The sequence below is a fragment of the Rhipicephalus microplus genome, chromosome 7 (genome assembly GCF_043290135.1).
Source record: "Rhipicephalus microplus isolate Deutch F79 chromosome 7, USDA_Rmic, whole genome shotgun sequence".
NCBI classification, from domain to species: domain Eukaryota; kingdom Metazoa; phylum Arthropoda; class Arachnida; order Ixodida; family Ixodidae; genus Rhipicephalus; species Rhipicephalus microplus.
Genome location: NC_134706.1, coordinates 27,361,124 through 27,381,372, shown reverse-complemented (window position 1 = coordinate 27,381,372; position 20,249 = coordinate 27,361,124). Strand labels below are relative to the sequence as shown.

General features: G+C 48.2%; 1 protein-coding gene across 2 annotated transcripts; it reads left to right on the top strand.

Moving 5' to 3' along the window:
* The first annotated feature begins 1,821 nt into the window (after positions 1 to 1,821).
* LOC119179729 (FAD-dependent oxidoreductase domain-containing protein 2) lies at positions 1,822 to 19,590 on the top strand. Of its 2 annotated transcripts, none has more exons than XM_037430850.2 (10): positions 1,822 to 1,954; positions 2,758 to 2,962; positions 5,057 to 5,223; positions 6,674 to 7,086; positions 7,698 to 7,916; positions 10,224 to 10,390; positions 11,529 to 11,694; positions 14,087 to 14,337; positions 16,953 to 17,088; positions 19,102 to 19,590. In XM_037430850.2, the coding sequence occupies exons 1-10, from the start codon at positions 1,928 to 1,930 to the stop codon at positions 19,280 to 19,282; spliced, it is 1,932 nt and encodes a 643-aa protein (XP_037286747.2). In that variant the 5' UTR covers positions 1,822 to 1,927; the 3' UTR covers positions 19,283 to 19,590. The 2 variants fall into 2 exon arrangements, with proteins under 2 accessions (XP_037286747.2, XP_075724990.1); XM_075868875.1 differs by having other exon boundaries at positions 1,913 to 1,954; positions 2,740 to 2,962.
* The last annotated feature ends 659 nt before the right edge of the window (positions 19,591 to 20,249 follow it).

Genomic DNA, 20,249 nt, shown 5'->3' with positions numbered 1-20,249 from the left:
GTTATGATATCACGACTCGGGTCACGCGCAGTTGCCGCCGCCGGTGTCCGTAGCCACATCGCGCGAAATTAGAAAAAAAAAAAACTAGCACCAATGGCGCAGCGTGGCTGGAACCCGGGTCCGCTGTGTGCCAGCCCAGTATTCTACCACTCAGCTACGCCGGTGCTTGTGACTTGTCGGTGAACTTGCCTTAGGCAGGCTTGATGTCGAGAAAGCAATCGTGTTAATACGACTTATAAAGCGCTCTGAAACAGCGAATGAACATCCAGTCGTCGCACAATGCGAGTAGCGTAACGAGTGGGTCGTCCAATGCTCCAACCCATTACAAAAGGTTGTACATGTTCCCCTATTAACTGTGGCGCATACCCACTTCAGCCATGATTCCTCATCGTCGTCAGCCACTGCATAAAGAAGTGGCGCGAAATTGCTTGCAATTAAGTGCTTATAGCGGATACTACGCTTCTCAGAAGAATGACGAAAAATAACACATGAGAAATGATCACAGAAAAACTGCACTACACTTTCTTGGCCAATCCCCCTGAGTGGGTAAGAGCCAACATCCCAGGGAAACAAAACAAAACAAAACAAAACAGAGAGTGCCGGCCAACTACCCGAAAAATCTTGTTATCAATGTCCTAGTGGGTATAAAGCAAGTGTGCTTGAAGTAGTTACCCAATGAGTGTTTTGAAAAGGCTCTGAAAGGCCGCTCTGGTAGCTTTCGCTGTGACTGTGCTGCGCCTTCTATGCAGGCCTGGCGTTTCTTGTTATGACATTTACATAAAACGGCAAGCGGATCCCGACAATCGCCTCATCTCTTCATACATGTACCACCTTCTCAACGCTGATAGCAAACTGACGCCAAAAAGCAAACAAACTAGACAAATGAGTGGTAGGCTTAGCCACCATCCATTTTCCCCTTCTTTTAATTCTCCCCACCAATTCTTTCGTGCACCGAACAAATGCCGCACGCATATCGCTGGACAAGTATGCTGAGCGTTGAAAAAGAATGCAGCTGAGGGGAAAACCCGGATGATGATTACGTAAGCACAGCGCTTAATAATGCACCACCTCGTTCGTGTATAGAGAAACGCTGGCTTATATCCCTCTCACAAACGAGCCATCAAAGATGCAGCAGGGTGGGAATTTGCGCTGCCGATGAGATATCCGCACGCTATAGGATTACACGTCTGTTAATCTCTATTCACCGTAATACCCGCAGGCACGCAACTAAGCCAGACGATTCGCGCGAAACCAGAGCTTCTGCACCGCGCGGAAGCAGACGACCAGAGAGCTGCTATGGGGACAAGTTTACTGTACGCATGCGCGAACGAGAAGAGCACCAGTCGCATGCGAAAAGCCGGGTCACGTGTCCGCTAAGAGCCTTGAACATCGTGTTAAACTAAGCGCGAACAGAGGACACGGACTTAATCCCAAAGATAAGGAGTCGCGGGAGAAGTATACCCTTCCCGACTTCTGCGGGGTCGACCGCGGCTGAGAAGCATCGTCTGCTCGCGGGTGAAGCAGACGACACCGAGTAGCGAAGGTGAGCATGCGACGTCTCTGACTGTACTTCGCGTCTCGCACTCTCATTTATTAATAATTGTGTCGTGGCTTTGCGTCCCAGAACCCCAATACGATTGCGAGAGACGTCGTAGTGGAGGGCTCCGGAAGTTTCGACCGCTTGGGGTCCTTCATTGTGCACCCAAATAGAAGTACAGGGACCTCAAGCCCTTCCACTCCGTCGAAACTGTATTAATTCTATAGTTCTGAATTTGATCACGCGCAAAGTTTTCATGAAACGTCCTACCGAGCCTGTGGCAGAATTTCACCCGCTTTCTGTTTTTCGCTCGATGCAGGTCTGAAACACAGCGGCGATTCAAGAGTGAAAACAAGAAGCCGCGGTGTGTTTTATTGACGACACGCCCAGATGGCAAACGCCGCGCTGACGTCACGGGTGAGTTGACAGCGTATAGCATTCACGCGTTCCTCGATTCTTCGTTTTCAGGTCTGATGCCATCTTTGACTGGTCGTTTCGAAGCACTCTCCTGAGAGAGAGAGAGAGAGAAAGAGAGAGAGGCCGATGAAAGGAAAGAGATACCACTACCTCCTCACGAGAGCGCTCCGAAACGAACAGTCAATGATAACATAAAACCATTGGCACGCAAAAGCGGGGTGGATTGATATGAACGTGTAGTGGAACGTGTGACATAACGCAGAGAAACAGAAGGACGATTACACGCATACAGTCATGCAAATATGAACACGCATATAGTTACCGATGTGATCATACACTCTGTAGTTTTCACTTGCCGAGACTGTTCTATGATAGTAATTTATATCTTGTTCACGTTTCATTTGTCAATGACTGTACGTGGACCTGAGCCTCTTTCCGTGCACCGTGTAACATGCCACAATGACTCACGCAAATGGTCGACTGTTCATCCTCGCAAAGCAATTCAGTCCTCTCAACGGGCTTCGGGACGGTATTAGCAGCCCAACCCAGACGGTATACCATGCGATGACCACCCTTTTCTCCACTCCTTTCTATGCACGGCTATGCTATGCCAGGAGAGCTGCTTGGCACAATGCCGCCCGATTTTCGATCGGATCATCACAACGTTGTGCGCCGATGAAAGCGTTATACCACGTTTCAATGCGCGAAGACTGTACATTGACGTACATAGACAACCCGCAGAGCTGATCCACTGATCTCCACTAAGTGGAGATTAACGATCTCAGAATTACGGTGTTCGACAGCACGGCCCCCTGGCCGTCCTCCTGGTCGCGACAATCCTGTCGCTCGCCCTGGCCACCTCGGAGGAGCAGCAGCAGCGAGGGTCCCGGGACAAGAAAAAGTTCGACTACTGCGTCATCGGAGCCGGACCGTCTGGCCTGCAGATGGCCTACTACCTGAAGAAGGCCGGCAGGGACTACAGGGTCTTCGAGAAGAGCAACATGACAGGTACTGCAATTAATCGAACCCCGAGCGTTTTAGTAGAGTATACGTTATTCTGCCTAAGACATATGCGTGCACCATCTTGTTTCAGTAATTGCAATGTTAATGAGGTAATAAAACATCGTTCTAAACAACTAAACCAATCTCATGTGTATGCGTCTCACGTAACACTGTTCATTTAATTGTTATGTGCGCAAAACGAAAAGGTGGCGGAACTGAACAAGAATGGCGGAACTGAAACCCCTCAGTAAAGTAGTCTATACGCTCGCTGTCGCGCTCGTTGGTGTAGTCTAGCACGAAAACAAGCTTGGCACACACACAAACACAAACATGTAGGAACACAAAAGATAAGAATGACTGTTATGAAGTTCAATGTCCCCAAACTACAAAATGGTCATGTGATTGGTTGATTGATATGTGGGGTTTAACGTCCCAAAACCACTATATGATTATGAGAGACGCCGTAGTGGAGGGCTCCGGAAATTTAGACCACCCGGGGAAATGGTCATGTGGGACGGCGCAGTGGAGGGCTCGGGAAATTTCGGGGTGGCTAGTGAACGGTTGTGCGGCGCGAACAGTTGTTTTTTTTTTCAGTCATGAAACTCGCTAGCAGACGCTGACGGCGTTGCGGGGCGAGAGAGGGGAAGCGTAGGAGAGGAGTGGGAGGGGACGCGCATGCGCGATGGAGGTGTAAACGTCGCTATGAGGGATGCCTATAGGAACGAGAAGGGGGGGGGGGGGGGCGTAGGCTAGCAGACGCTGCCTGCGTTGCGAGGCGAGAGGGGAACGGGACGCGCATATGCAATGGGGTTGTGAACGCCACTGGGATAGATGCCTAGACGAGAGAAAGAAGGTGCGAGCATAGGCTAGCAGACGCAGCTGCCTGCGCCCGCGTTGCGAGGCGAGAGAGGGGGTGCGTAGGGGCGGATAGAGAGGAAGGGGGGCGCACATGCGCAGTAAGAGTGGCCACGCCGCACACCGGATTTGGCTCGACTATAAAACGCTCCGAATCTAAAAAGAGAATAGAGAACCTTCATATTTTACCCCTCGATTCTCAAGCGGTAAACATGGCGTTTGTGTGTGTGTAGTCGAGCAGGGCATAGGTCGGCGAACGCGCTCACGAGTCCATACACTCTGACTCGGATCGGTCCGTGAGTCTGAGTGAGTGCGCGTGAGTGATATTGACTTAATTGATATGTGGGGTTTAACGTCCCAAAACAACCATATGATTATGATAGGCGCCGTAGTGGAGGGCTCCGGAAATTTCGACCACCTGGGGTTCTTTAACGTGCGCCTAAATCTGAGCACACGGGCCTACAACATTTGCGCCTCTATGGGAAATGCAGCTGGCACAGTCGGGATTTGATCCCGCGACCTGCGGGTCAGCAGCCGAGTACCTTAGCCACTAGACCACCATGGCGGGGCGCCGCGTGAGCAGTATTCTGGATAGTTCAAGTCCGAGAGAGTCCAGTTGAAAATTTTCGTGAGTGCACCTCAATAAAATGTTGGCGTGTCCGAGTGAGTCCAAAGCGCAAGATGCATTTCTCGAGTCTTTGTTTGAATGAGCTTCCCGTACTTTTGCTGACATATTGCTTTATCTACTCATATTCAGCATTACTATCACCCTTACCTGGATTCACGTTTATACTAACGATAATCACACGTATTCCCAAAATGTATCGTTCATACGCCATTTTTACTATTAGTTGATCGTAGACTTGAATTACATAGGAGAGTGCCTCAACCTACCCCCCCCCCCCCCCCAACAACTGTTCCATCGAAGTTCTTGATGAGTATATAATGTTTTCAGCATTTCAAGAAAAATCTCCTCACTTGTTTGTAACCACTCACAACTCGTATTCCAAGGTACTACATAAAAAGACGCCAAGAAGAGCACCGATTACGTGAGATATTGGTGTTAGAGAGCGTTAACATCATGGCCGAACAAGCTAGTAGGTCTAGGATAACGGATTCATGAGTGGACTCACTAAGACTAGGATCGAGCCGTGAGTTTGGGTCTGAGCGAACCCTAAGTGCAAAATATACTCCATGAGTGAGTCTAAGCGAGTCCCACAACTTTTGCCGCGCCCTACGGTGCAGGGTACTTCTTTGGTACGTACCCGAAGCACCGGAGGCTGATCAGCATCAACAAGGTACACACGGGTCAGCAGAACCCGGAGTACAACCTCAGGCACGACTGGAACTCTCTCCTCAGCGACGACCCGTCGCTGCTCTTCAAGCACTTCTCAAAGGACTACTACCCGCAGGCGAGTCAAGTTTGATTTAATGGCCAATAGACATCTTCTCAAAGAGAAAACCACGGCATTCGGGCGCCTGAGGGAAGATTTTCACATTGTGGACTAGAACCATCTTAAGCACTTCTCGAGGAACTAAGGCCCGTATTCACAAACCAACCTTCGCCTTACCACACGTTTTTTCTCAAGTTTCTGTACTCATACGTTATTAGCAGCAAAAATGTGGGAAGAGATGACAAGGTTGGTTCATCAATGCTGGCTACTTTGTTCATCAAGTGCAATAAAGGCTTAAAACCGATAAGGAAACCTCGAAGTGAGATTGATTGATATGTGGGGTTTAACGTACCAAAACCACCATATTTTATGAGAGACGCCGTAGTGGAGGGCTGCGGAAATTTCGACCACCTGGGGTTATTTAACGTGCACCCAAATCTGAGCACACGGACCTACAGCATTTTCGCCTCTATCGAAAATGCAGCCGCCGTAGCCGGGATTCGATCTCACGACCTGTGGGACAGTAGCCGAGTACTTTAGCCACTAGACCACCGTGGCGGTGCAACCTCGATGTTAGGATGAGATTAGTTTGTGAATACAGGCATAATCTCCGCCAAGTAAAGCTTGGGTTCGCAGCAATGTTTTACACACAGTACAGGAAGAGAAAAAAAAATCCCTGAGCGCTAGTATATGATATCTTTGGAACTGTTTGTTAACACCCTCTTCTCACACTTTTTGACACGCTACTTCCCGCACTGTCAGCGTAAACTTTACCAACTTGATTTGGTAGCGGGAGGCCAAACTCAGAGTCCCTTGTGGATTCGTCCATGATCACTCGAAACCGAAGCCATCGTCTTATTCTTTTCCTTTACATTTCCGAAAGCTTTCTGGAATTGGCCCATCCATGGCCATGCAAAGATTTTATGTCACAGAGTGATGTGACGCGGATTTATGCAAACACGACTGATTTCGACGACCGATGACGTTTCTATGACGTCATCGCTATTCTGTAGACGTTTCATGCCGACGCCACCGACGGTCACTTTTCGTGGTTGATGAGGCATCTAAGCCTTTTACTTAATTGACTGAACTAATTACCACTTGATTATTGCTACGTCGCCTACCTATTTTCGCTGCACGGCCGACAGATGGCTTCCAGTCACGTCACTGAAAAGCGCCGCGTTGGATGATAGGACGCGAAGTTTTCAATGCCACGTTAATGTTACCAAAACATCACATGCAGGTTATTTCGTCATTCAAGCACACTGCACATGCGTTCATTATACGTATTTATCACATCGAGGCAGGTTAATGGCTACTTACTTTGCCATCAACGCTGCCATCTAGGAATGCCAGTACATTAAGAAGCGGTGTCCATGACGGCACGTGCAGGCTATCTATAAAAAATTCAGGCGTACGCGACTTCATTTCTTCTACATAACCACCGTGTGCGCTTGCACGCCTATAGGCGGACGTCTTGGTCAAGTACCTGGACGAGTACCGGCGCAAGCTCGACCTCAGCGTCCAGTTCGACACCGAGGCGCGTAACGTCCGGCGACTTCCCAAGGAGACGCCCACGGGACACCGCTTCCAGTTCGAGGACCAGCGCGGGGAGTCGTACTGGTGCAAGTACGCGCTCATGGCCAACGGCATGTCCCGGCCCAACGAGCCCTACTTCGAGGGCCACGCGATGACGGTGGGCTACGAGGACGTGTCCACGGACCTCGACGACTTCGAGGCCAAGACGGTGCTCATCCTGGGCAGCGGCAACTCGGCCTTCGAGACGGCCAACCACGTGGCCGGCGTGGCCAACTACGTCCACCTGCTGGCCAGCTCGCCGCCGCGGTTCGCCTGGAGCACGCACTACGTGGGAGACCTGAGGTACGTAGACGGCGCAATCACCCATAGACCCCAAGAATGTCATGCTTGTATGTGGCCACGTAAAGGTTTGCCGTCTGCAAGCGATCTGTTCTCGAGGGCATTGCCTTGGAGACTAATAATTGGTGGGGGACAACGTTCCAAAACGTCGGTATGGTTATGAGAGACGCCGTAGAGGAAGGCTCTTGAAACTTCGACCACATGGGGTTCTTCAACATGCGTGTAAATCTACGTACATGGGCCTCAAGCATTTTCGTCTACTTCAAAACGCAGCCGCCGCGGCTGGTATTCGGCCCCGCGACCTTTGCGTCAACGGTCGAGCATTATGGCGACTATGCGTCCAGAGCAATGCTCTCGACAGCAGAAGGCCATTTCGACGCGCAATCGCGTGGTCCGTATTATTGTGTGGCCGACTGTACGTTCCTCGAGATTACACAACTGCGTTTGGCATTGTCCACGGCTCTCGAGTGCACCTTTCTCACGATACCTTAGGGCTGCAGCTTGAGAGACAACGTAAAAGACCGCATTTTGAAGGATTTTCAAGCGTATAACTGTGAGTTGTTTGCTTTGCACTGTAGATGTGTGCTCTGTAACGTATAACAAAAAAAACACAGGGCTGTAAACAACGAGCTGCTGGACAACTACCAGCTCAAGTCACTGGACGGCCTGCTCGAGGCCAACCTGAACATCCTGCAGTTGGTTCGCACCCAGTCCGGCAGGTTCGCGCTGCAGCTCCGCAACGACACCTCCTTCAACTACGCGCCGCCCGACAACGAGTACGACGTGGTGGTGCGCTGCCTGGGCTTCACGTACAACGACAACATGTTTTCGCCGTGAGTGGCAGTTCACTTAAAGGTATAACGTACACCCAACAGCAAAAGTTTGCGGGACGTGACACTTCAGGAAAACGTACATTCCCGCTCTGTCCAGGGGCGGATTCAGCCACTCATTCGAGGAGGGGAGGGGGGGGGGCAGTCGCTTGCCGTAACACTGGAGAGGGGGCGTGGTCATGATTTCTCGTTTTTACTGCCACACAAACTCTCTCATAGCATGAATACTGTTAATGTGTGCTCAAAGTGGCCCCACTCATTTGTCCTAATTGAGGATAGCAGGTGCACGACAAGCACCGAAGAGAACGGGAGGAGGGTGCTGACAGGGTTTGTGAGGGGAAGGCGATCGCTCCTACCACCCCCCTCCCTCTTCTGGATCCACCACTGGCTGGCTCTGTCTGTAAACACTACCTTATAAACAAAAGTAGTAATTGCCCCCTATACAGTTAACTGCTAAATTATAGATGCATCATCCAATAACACAGGAGAAATTCCCTTTTTTTGTGTGTGAAGCCCACATCTCGTAAGCTTTTGCTGTCGGGTGTACATATATGTACCGGCTACGTATATAAAGTCATGGACAAAATGAACACGAAGTTAATGTAATAAATATCTGTGGCTAAACGTCCCAGAACCCCGATATGATCTTGAGGTATGCTGTCACGCAGGGCTCCGCAAATTTCCACCCGTAGGCGTGCGCAGAGTTCCCATTCGGGGGGGGGGGGGGGGGGGCGAAGGTTTGTCGCAGCACCCACTCTCACTATTACGTCAACGTAGATAGCTGACTTTGCGCCCCTTCCTATTAGGTGACTAGGGGGGGGGGGGGGGTGACCGCACGTGCGCAGAAAGTAGAAAAATGTGGCTGGTCCCTCTTTGAAAGAATCGCTAAAACGCGAAAGTGAAACACGTCTTCACAGAGGTTAATTGAGCGTTTATTGTGCCTTTTCTTCACCACAAGACCGAAAAGAATGAACGCTACAGCTACAAATTCCAAAGTAAGTCACGCGAAGAACGGCAAGAGGCAGCAGCTCGAAACTTGCAGCGCGCACCTCAAGCGAAAATCACGCGCGAAATGTGCGTACACAGGACGAGCGCGGACTAACTGTTCCAGATCTACACTTAGAGCGCACTGTAAAAACAAAAGGCACACAAAACGAACCCACAAGCATACACAGGACAAGCGCGAACAATTGTCACAAGTCTTACTTCCCGTGTGAGCACCGTGCTCTATGCGTAAATGAGGCCGCGGAAGCGAGTGAAGCGACATTAGTGCCCTTTTAAACACGAGTTTGATAAGAGTGCGCGAAGAGGAGACCACGCTCCGTGGGGGCGGCGCTCTCCGAAACGCGAGAGTCGACGTCGAGCAGGCCCAAGGCGCGCTCGTCGCGCCATCTCGCTACTGATGACGGAAACGCGATGAATCTGCAGAGCTCTGAGGAGCACTAAATATGTACCATTTAGCGGTCCTCGGAGCTCTGCAGATTCGGCGAGTTTTCGTCATCAGTAGCGAGATGTTATATACGGTGTATATAAACGGCTTGTCGTTAGCGCCTTCGACTACAAGCGCGCTATAAGCACCGTTCAGTCGAGTTTTCTAGTCTGACTGTAGCGCCAGAATACATAGCCTGGCGGATAAAAAAAAATAAACATTGAGACGGCATCGGTGAAAATGGAACGAGACGCGCGCGTCTCGCGCCCTGCATCTGACAGCGAATTGTGCCCGAGATACATGGGGAACGCGAGCACGCGTCTCTTTTTCGCGAGCCCCTAACGGCGAATTTTAGAAACTTTGAGACGGGGCGGTGTGAGCAACGCAGCTCCCTCTGGTCAGTGTGTGGTGCCTACAGCGTTTACTGGTTATACCGCCGCGCACTGCAGAGCTGCTCGCATATTGTTTTTCATTCTTTGTAATCTGTTGTATGTATTTTACGTCACATGCGCGACGGAAATACGTCGGAGGAGCCGTGGTGGACCCAAGCATATAATATTTTCGCGTTAAAAACTGAGAACTGCTTTGGAGCCTAGTTCGTTTGCGAACTGTCTTGGATAAGTTAGAAAGAAGTCTGTTAGTTTAGGCTCGCAATGTCTGGCTTTGAAGGCAGCCATTTCATCGAGGAGTGAGCGTATTGTACTTATAATCACCACAGCGAGGACACGTATGCGTATAGGTCTTCGCCGCGGACAACGAGTGTGGGCGCAGTGAATCGATTATGGTGCGCAAGGTTCGCGCGTGTCCCCGTGAACATGCTTTACCGAGAGCTTCAGATGTGAAAGGCCCGTCACGTGACGTATACATGCACTTGCGCCCAGGTGCACGAAGCCGAAGCGAGGTACGGGACGGAGGTCCAAGTTCCCTCTCATCAACCGAGACTACGAGTCGGCCAACGTGCCGGACCTGTACTTCGTGGGCTCCGCTGCGCACTCCTTGGACTTCAGGGAGGCCTCCGGCGGATTCATCCACGGATTCAGATACACCTGTACGTACACGTGGGCGGCCCAGCAACGCGCACTTTTGTCAAGATTTTTCGACGCCTTTCCATCGACTGTACTGCTTGATTTGGGACAGAGTCTCGTGAGATCATATTGAATTTATTATGAAAGCACCGTTGCGAAAAGAGCAGCGACTGGCGTTCGAACTAACTGGAGATGTGGTTGAGTAGGTAGCAATACTAAACCAGTTCGGACAGATACATTATTGTAAGAAAATTTCACACTCCTCAATTTTGCCAGTGTAGCTTCATTGCTAGGATAAATGTTACATTTTTAAAATTTCGTTTGGAGACTTTTGCCCCTGTCAGTGCGACGTCAGAGACATCGAAGTCGTTTGTTCACACTTCCACCACATAGCCACATATCGGCAATATTTCTGAAGGCGCCCGACTGGTTAGGTCTCCAGCTTCCTTAGAAAGCGATGCAACTATGCTTAGCCTGTCCAGAAAGTTTCTTTTTTTTTGTAATCTGTGTCGGTTTTATTGTCAGTGCTGTCTGTTAAGTCAACATTCACGTGTAGTGACGTCGTGGCTGTAGATAATGGAGCGGTACTGCCCAGGTGAGATAATTACGGAGACATTTTGCATGACCATTTTGACTACGAGGCCACACCCAAGCCGGCTCGATTAATAATACTGTAGTGGGGAATTCGCCCTTCTTCGGTCACCTATGTGATTGAACCACTCAAGCCGTCCACGAACAACCGCCGCCTTGGTCGTGAGACGGTCCACGTCAGTCGCCTGAAGCCCTGTTACGACCCTCCTGTTCTCTCGTCACCTTGAGTCGCCAGGATGGCTCGTCTTCGTTGCCGGGGTAATGTAGTGGGGAATTCGCAAGGCAGTGACTAGTGGGACCATCTCTGAGTGCGAAGCGTGAATGTGTGCACAAGCTGTAGAGGCTGGACTGCTCGAGCATTTGTATCCGTACCGGCTGTCTGCCTACTACCTGGCGTCGCTATTAAACTCCCTTGCAATACGTACAACAATGTGCACGAACAATCATTTGGGCGTCAGTGAACCCACTTCCGATGCATGACGCACGAGGTCTCCACCATCAAACAAGGTGGACGGCGTTGCTATTCTTAGGGCTACCTGTCTGCAAGATACGATTAACTAATACGTGCAGCCCGCGCCCTCCACCGGCTGCTTGAGTGGAAGAACCACGGCGTGCCCTGGCCGAGCGAGCGGCGGCCCCTGGCTCAGTTGGTGGACGCCATCTTGACGCGGGTCAACGAGGCATCGGGCATCTACCAAATGCACCACGTCCTCGGCGACGTCATCATCATCGACCGGTAATCGGCCTTTGCCATTTTCCACATGCTGCTCCCTGCCGTTTCGGTATAGTGTGCTAGAATATGCTCCTAGTACACTATAGTTTTGGTAGGGGCCGGGAGAACCGGTATTGCTAGAACGAACGCCTCCGAAACCAGGAGGCGTTTCGGGACGTTTCCGCAAGGATTCATGCGCCGTGGCGTCGTGAAAAAGGCTGATGGTGATAGAGTGACTTTAGACGCAAAGCTGTTTTACGGCATTTTAGGCAAACCACATTGGGAAGCCAAGGGCGCCGCCACGGTGACTGGAGGTGCGCAGTGGCGCAATTTGTGGAAAATGCCGTTGTCATTGTAGTAGTAATGTACAGGCCACGTGGCTATAGGAGTGAATAAACAAAGACATGATTAAAAAGAAATGGCGATAATTATGCTCAAAACCGTGATGATGATGATGACGACGACGCTGCTTGTGTTGCAGTGAAACTGTGGTAGTAACCAGGCGCGTAGACAGAGAGGGTGCCCAATCAACCCCCGCCCCTCTACACGAAATTCGGATGGAGAGGGTGTTTCACTGAAGACAAATAATAAACATAGGTGTTTTTAAAAACCTTCGCCCCCTCCCCAAAAAGAAAGTGTTCCCTCTGCGCCCCCCAGCTAGCGCCACCCTTGGCTAAATGTAAAGTCAGGTGAAAGTAACGAGAGCTTTTCTGTTCGACATTGTTCACAAGAACATTCATACATATTGATTTAAAAAATGTTGGTTCACAACGTGGAAATGGCAAAATTTCTTTTTAATACAACACCAAGGGAACCTCGCAGGTTCGGTGTCAATGTTTTATTCGTTACAAAAAGTGATATTCGTGGCTTTCAATAAAATATTGTCGATTTCAATCCTCCCCTTCGTGATGGGATAACCTGAGACTTCGTGAAGGAATTATTGTGTGGAACACAGTGCGCAAGAATGCCAAGCTTTCATTCGATACGAAGCACGTGGTTGAAGGTTTGGCGCTCTGCTTTACCAATGAAACTTTATGAAGTCTGCGTCTCGTCCAAACTAAAGTTCGTGCTCAGATAGGACAAGCCATGCCATATACTGTAGTGCACTCTAGCAAATTTTTGTCTGTCATTTGGACACTATTGCTTTGGGCCAGTTGGTAAGGCATGGTAGGATAAATCCGAGTGCGAATAATCGCACATGAGGAAGCGCAGAACGAGCACTTTATCAGACTATCAGTTTCTGTCTACGTTTCCATATATCTATCAGTCCTTAGCATGAATTTTACATAGCAATTCTTCTCAATTGGGTCTCATCATACAGTACTGCTCTTACCTATCATTGCTACTTCAGTTGCATTTATCTTTCAGGATACGAGTCCTATCAGTTCCTACTATAGTCAATCGCTCCGGCACTGTCCTGTAATGAATAAAAACATATTTTTAATAGGACACTCCAGCAAACTTTTGTCTCTCATGGATTTGCGACCAAACAGATGTCCTTACAACCGAGTCGTCATACGTAGTGAATGTGCTGGGCATCTGTTCTACCGCACCAGCGCCTCCTCCATTTTATCAATGCCAGCCAGACGCACCCGATCCAGCCTTTCACCACTCTCTCCTCTAGCTCTTTCCTGCTCTCGCCCATCGCCTAGCCTTCGCGGGTGCTTTGCAGTCACAGGGGAGAGAACCCAACATGTAGTGCCTCACGACAGAAATCATATGAAGTCATTTTTTGTTCAGTTTCATGCAGATCCGTGGGGCTGTGTCTTGGATTCCTCAATGTTCACTGTGTAGGCTGTCACGCTGTCTCTGTAAAAGACACGGTGTTTCGGGATAGCGCGTCGCCGTTCGTGGCGCTACGCGGGCAACCAATGGGGAAGCTTCACTGCAACGCTACTGCATGCGCTCAATCGAAGAGCGCCGTGATTCGGCGGCATCGCTTCTACCCACATAGAGGGAGCACGAAGGAACAAGTCTGACAGATGTATGATATTGAAGTGAAAAACATGTCTATGGCATCTCCGGGGCAAAGCGCTCGCACGCATGTGTAAAGCAAGCAGCCCTCATGTAGTGTCACATCACGATCACTCCTTGAACTAAGGAGGACCGGCAGCTCCCGTTGAGAAGCGAGCATTTGCACTGGGATTGAAATAAATAAAGGAGGCGTTGACCAAACTCTCTTCGACATCATGTGCTTAACACCTTTCACGACGATTCGACGGTTGGCCACCTTGGCTTTCACAAACATGTCGCACACTATACTCATTCAGTAATTCTATACAGGAGCGCTTGCCTATCAGTTGTCATCAGTCTTGTTAACATTCCTGCCTATAAGCCCTATCTATTAGCTTATATCAGTCTAATCAGCTGCTACTATAGTCAATGACTCCGCCACTCTTTTAACCACTTCCTCCAGGAACACGCTGGAGTTCGAGTACCTGCAGGAGTTCCCGCTGCCACTGCTGCCGCAGTTCGAAGAGAAGACAGGCCACAAGGTTGACGGCAAGGAGGTGATCGTGATGGCACTCCGCTACAACCCAGACTTCTCAGGACCCCGGCTGGACACCTTCCACTCCGACAGGGCAGTCCAGGAAGCCGAGAAGGCACACCTGTCAAACTTCCTGCATCCGGTCATCTACTACTACAATCGCCTCATGCAACGACCAGGTGAGGGACAAAGAACCACCCAAGGGACCGACAACTGGTCAGAATGTGCGATTAAATCCTCGTGATAACAAAAAGACCAAATAATTATAGTGACACAATCCAGGCATCCTTGTTGCGATTTTAGAAGAATTACGCTCTTGAACTATGTTTAAAAGTCTATTACTGCCTGTTGGTTCTCATTAATGTGTGCCTAACAAAAAAAAGCGAGCCCTTAAAATTACACTTTCCTTAAATAATCACCATGTAGGCTTGACGTACTACTATCACGACATTCTGTTCGCTGTACATGGCCTGGTGCTTTTATGTGCGCCATAATTAGAAAGCAACATTAGAGTATGTGTGTTAGTACTATCTATTTCCACTCCATTCTGTGAGCTTACAATTGCAACAGGAGTTGATGCTGAGAAGTGGCACTGCTTTCGCAGCAACAGGTGAAACATGCCGAGCTGCAGCACATGCACGCTGAGTGCACACATGTGCAGCAAACAGCAGTGCACCAACACGAACCTAATGTTAGCACCCGTCTCCCACTTTTTTGAGCATGTGTTGTTTTCAGGACATCACCAGTGCCACAGATAGAAAAATTCTGATTGTAAATGTCTCGCAATGCTTTGGGTGTTAAAATTCTGTGACTAGATGCTCTGAATGGTAAGCTTTTCACTATTAAAGGGACACTAAAGTCAAACATTCATGTCAGAGTGAAAGCTCAATGTATGGCAATGTCTAAAGTGACAATACTGTCTATAGCAGTGCCCTGCTTACCGACAAATTAATGTAAATGCACGAGAACACATGCGTTGCGAGTAGGACATTTTTCAAACGATCCCAATGACGTTGAAGTTACCACCTACAATTATTCCCTAGTAATCGAACTAGCTGCATTAAATAAATAAAGAGACATAATAAAATGCTGCTTGTTCGTTTCTGTTTGATTCATGGAAGAAATAACCGCCGTACATTACTATGAGGAATGGCACGAGCGGTTCAAAAGTTCAATTTTCGCCTGATAAACTGAACAGGTCGTACCATCTAGTGGGGCCCAGTTGAACCAAGTATGCAGCCATCTCTGAGGCCGAAACTGTTCAGGGCAGTTGTTGCTGCTGTGGCTCCTGCTAGTTTCGTTTTCCTGCTACTGGTGTCGGCGGTCGCGCAGTAAAGCCGGTTAACGTTCTTCACGGCAATGTTACCCTTGAGGCAGGTAATCTGAAGTGCGCTAATCCGATGTGAACCACTTAAATGCAATTTTATTTCAAAATGAGCATTTTCTTGGCACAAAAGTTGCACTACGAGGTGTCTGGACCACTATTTCAGCAATCAACATTGACTTGATATTTGCCTTCAGCGTCTTTTTAGGTCTACCGGTCACCTCCTGCACGATTTGGCGCAGAACTTCTCGCATCCTATGCACATTCTTTACTGTTCACAAACATGCTTTGTACACTTTGTATTCCACTTCGCACAGCATTTTCCGTAAGTAATACCACATTTGCAGCTGGCAATGTGTTCGCACAGCAAGATAAGATACGTACATGTGCCTTCATAGGAGTACAGCGTAATTGTCGTTTGCCTAGATTGCCTGCTTGTTGTGTTATACTGACCTGATTTTTCAAAGAAAATTGCCTCGCACAACTCTCCAAGTACAATGCACACGTGATTTGCAGGTGTACAATAGCGTTACATGATAATCAATTCGACCACATACGAGAAAACGTACTTGTGCTGTGGGGAAACTCGGCGACAGAAACTGTCGGAGGACAACTTCACTGTTTCGAACAAGGCCTGGAAGGTTAAGTGTCCTCGCAATGTCCATAACCGAATATCCAAAACTGGACATTCTGTGGACATCCTATTAATATCTGGAAATGCACACAGGCATGATATACATGCCCTGCAGACTAAGTATTTTTTGCTTGGTTAGCGTTTGTGAAGCAATGTCTTCACTTGAAGACAACTTACTTTTGCCATTCCTGTGCACTATTGGCAAAGAAGAAACCACATACACTGAGCTAATGGTAAATTAATCATTCTTGTTGCCTAAAGTTTCCTTATATCGCTTCCGATTGATATTATTTTGCTACACATGATCAATTTGGCAAAATCAAAACCGTGTTTAATGAGACATTGGATTTGGGGCATCTTGGCAGGAATATCAAAATATTTTTATCTTTCCAGGAATACTCTGTTCCTGCAGATAGCGATTGCAACTAATTTGAGTAGGTTGTTGAATCACGTTCATGAAGAAACATAGCATGACTTTCAGTACAACTAGTTGTTTACTTATATTCCAACAACAATTAACTGCAGTGAAACATACTATAACTTACTCCGACACTTCCCCTTGCTTTGAACTCAGTCTTGGCATCAAGTGATGAGCTTATTTATAGACAGTCGAACTGAATGTGCGGCAAACGGGTTACACTCTGCTGACACGATTCCCACACCCTTTGCTGTAATGACATAGGTTCGGCCAGGACAGGTAAGGTTAGATTAGGTTAGGCCGGAACCCATGCTCATCGTTTTGAAACACCCAAAAAGATTTCTGCAAGCAGTAAGAAGTGCAGAGGATATCTTTAAGATGAACCTAATGACATGTGTGCAATAATTTCACCGCACAGTGGGTGAGCACGTAGAAGAGATGGAGAACCGCCACGGCAACCCGAGCATTCCGGTGCCCGACCGAACGCACCACATGCTTGAAGACTTCCTCACGCGATGGACGTCGCCTCACCTGCACATCGAACCGCTACGGAAGTAAGTATGATCCCGTGAACAGTAGAGACTCAACAGTGATTATGAAAAACAGGGATCTCGGTTTGCTGCCTTCGAGAGGAGGAAAGGCATTGCAGGGGCTAAAAGAAAAAGATCAGACATAGCTAAACAGCCAGCACGAACTAACCATAGTAAGTGTACGAGTCGTCACAGAAGCATGATGACTGGAGTTTCTTTCTTTTTACTGAATGTTGTTGCTTTCTACATGTTTAGGTACACGCTTACTGTGTGTGGTCACATAGCGCATCTTAGATCAACGAAGATCTGCGAGCATGGGTACAAACAGTAAATTTTACTTGCAAGTCAAGCGCTTCAAATAAAACCATGCCACCTTTTTTCTTATGCATCAGCATTCCAAACAAACAGTTTTCTCAATATGGCCACGTATGAAAGTATACGTTCACATCTGTAATGACGTCAAGCAAATGAACCAAAGTACCTAACCGGTTGATGCATTCATGCAGACTTTCTTTTGTGTCGGATAGGCATGCCTTGGCTGGACAGTTTTTATCGAATTTGAATTAAAAGCAAAAGCAGCATGATAAAAAAAAAAATTGAGATTCACCCAAACAACAAAAAACTAGCATACTTAACATACGTAAGCCCAAAGCTCGAATATGCATCGTCCATTTAGAATCAATCGCAGGCATATCTTGCTAACGAACTAGAATCAATCCAAAAGCGCGTTGCCCGCTTTATAACCTCACAGTTTTCCAGAGAAATCAGCGTCACCACCCTAAAACAATCAATCCAACTAGCATCTCTCGCATTACACTGCCTGATTTCATGCCTATGCCTCCTGCACAGTTTCTTTTTCGCCCGAAATTAAGACACGAACTTTCACTGCCCCCTAACAGAACTTCTTCTCACAATAACCATCCTATCCCTACTGCACCAATCAACGCCCGAATATCTGCAATGAACGACTCCTTTTTCCCCCAAGCAATTACACTTTAGAATCGCCGCTTCGACTCCATAGTTACCATACCTGACCGCACATCATTCCGCGCAATATTGGAATCCCACTTTGATTCCACCGAATAACCCATGGCTGTAGATATATTCTACCAGCGTACTGTATGTATAATTTTTTTGCCATGTTGTTTGTACTCTAATTCCCAGTCAAACGCTTCTTTTGTTTATTGTTTTATTAGTTTTTGTTGTCATTCTTGACCAAACTACCATATGCGTATTTAGAACTGTATTGTTTACAATAATTTGTTCACATTGAATTGTACACCCTCACAGTGTATTTGTTGCCCCCCCCCCCCCCCCCTGATGTAATGCCCTCGGGCCTTTAAGGATGCAATAAATGAAATGAAATGAAAGCAATCGGTAGCAATCGCCATAAAGGGCATAATGTGCCCCTATAATTGGCCGTCAGAACACATAAACCAGTCAACCATACAGTGCCACTGCGGAGAATCTATTTTAGTAAATTTTAGTAACAGGATATATTAGATGCAGCACTAACAACATGCTGAAGAAAAAGTGCTGGTCAAGCCGAAATGTTGTAGACGACGCTAGAGCCAGTAAAAGTTCTTCCAGATCACTCGCCATCTAATTTGTTGCTGCTCGTAGCGGCCAGCTGGTGCAGCTGCTAACGAAACCGCACATTGCAGCTGACTCTCGTAGAATGCAGTATTTAATGCAAAACCATGGCTTAAGCATTGCATGGATTGCACATTTTCAATTCTACTGCAAATTGTCAAGCATCTCACAGTGATTCAAGCTCGTGCAATCTCAATATCTTTTCTATTTGACGCTTGCTAAGTCTATCTGATGTGCTGTACAACAATTATGTGGACACGTGAAAGAACGGCTCTCAAAGTCCTGACTATACATTAGTCATGCCATGAACTCCTAAATGCCCACGAGCCGGTCTTTCGATAGAAAGGAGCTTACCCTGTACGTGCGTTGTTGCTACCATCGCGTGGCAAGTCGTGAAAGACACTGTGTGTGCAGAAAGTCACATACCTGTGAATTCTTGCATAGGTACCTTGAATCGTGCCTGGGTGTGGACCTACGTCGCTACCGAAGCACGGAGTGCTTTGTCAAGCTTCTGGAAGGGGCGGCGGAGGATGTGGCGTCGCCGCTGCCACTGAGTTGCGTGCAGCGGCCGGAGTTCGAGACCAGCCACTTCTTGTACCTCGAGCATGGAAACACCTTTGCGTAAAGCTAGGTTTACCTGCTGATGCTGCGCGCGCACAGCGCTAAAGCAGCCTAGAACAGCACTGTACGTATCACTGCTCCTCCATTTCCCCGTGATCCCGGACACAGCAAGCGAGTAACGAATTCCCCTCTACCCTCCTGTCAAGCTGACGTGCCCACAGAATTCAGAAAAAATACTGAAAGGACGCTGGGCTGCAGGGTCAATCATTTTGTTCAAGTACACCGATACCAGTGCCCGCCAGAGACGTACAAGGTACAAGTCACATGGCAAACAAGTTGCTCCTCTGTATAAAGCAGTGTTGTTGTGATGAATCAGTGTGCACTATTTTAATAGCATGTAATATTGGGTTACAATGCTGCCTGTCTTTGATTCAAATTAGTTGAAGTTGATACGCTATTTACTCGTGTAATGAACCCAGCCCTCACCTTGGTCTTTGAGAAAAAAAATCTATATATTAATGTATCTGTTTATTTTCGTGTGACAGCCAGAGCCGTTGACGACTGAAACAACTGAAACAACGTCAAAACATGCCATAACATCACTAAATAACGACGCAATAAAACTCGAAAATCGTTTATCAATTATGCTAAACAGTTGCGAGCAGTTTGAGTGCGGACGACGTCGATCGAAATTTAAAAATAGCGCAAACCACCATCCGTTGTATTGTGGCAAAGCACCATCTGTCGTATGCAGGAGAAACTGGTTCGTTTATAGCACCACGCAAGCACAGCGGTGCGAAAACAAAGCCAGAAACAAAGCGCGTGCGGGTGCTGCCACCCGACGTGCATATTTGTTGTCGGTTTTGTCGTGGTAAACTTTGTTGGGGACACCTACCACTCAGGGAACAATCGGCCAATACGCTAGCTGCACGGCTGGTTTTAAAGTTGGACAAGCATGCACTGGTGCATGGGAACCGAGCAGGCGGACGAAACTCCAGCGTCGATCCGTGCGTGTTTGTTACTGAAGAAAA

Bases quoted from the DNA above. Each gene is read 5' to 3' on its own strand.
- LOC119179729 (XM_075868875.1), top strand. From the start codon at position 1,928: ATGGCAAACGCCGCGCTGACGTCACGG. The intron at 7,917-10,223 runs GTGAGTGGCAGT...ACTTGCGCCCAG, and splicing joins AACGACAACATGTTTTCGCC to GTGCACGAAGCCGAAGCGAG. The intron at 10,391-11,528 runs GTACGTACACGT...TAATACGTGCAG, and splicing joins CCACGGATTCAGATACACCT to CCCGCGCCCTCCACCGGCTG.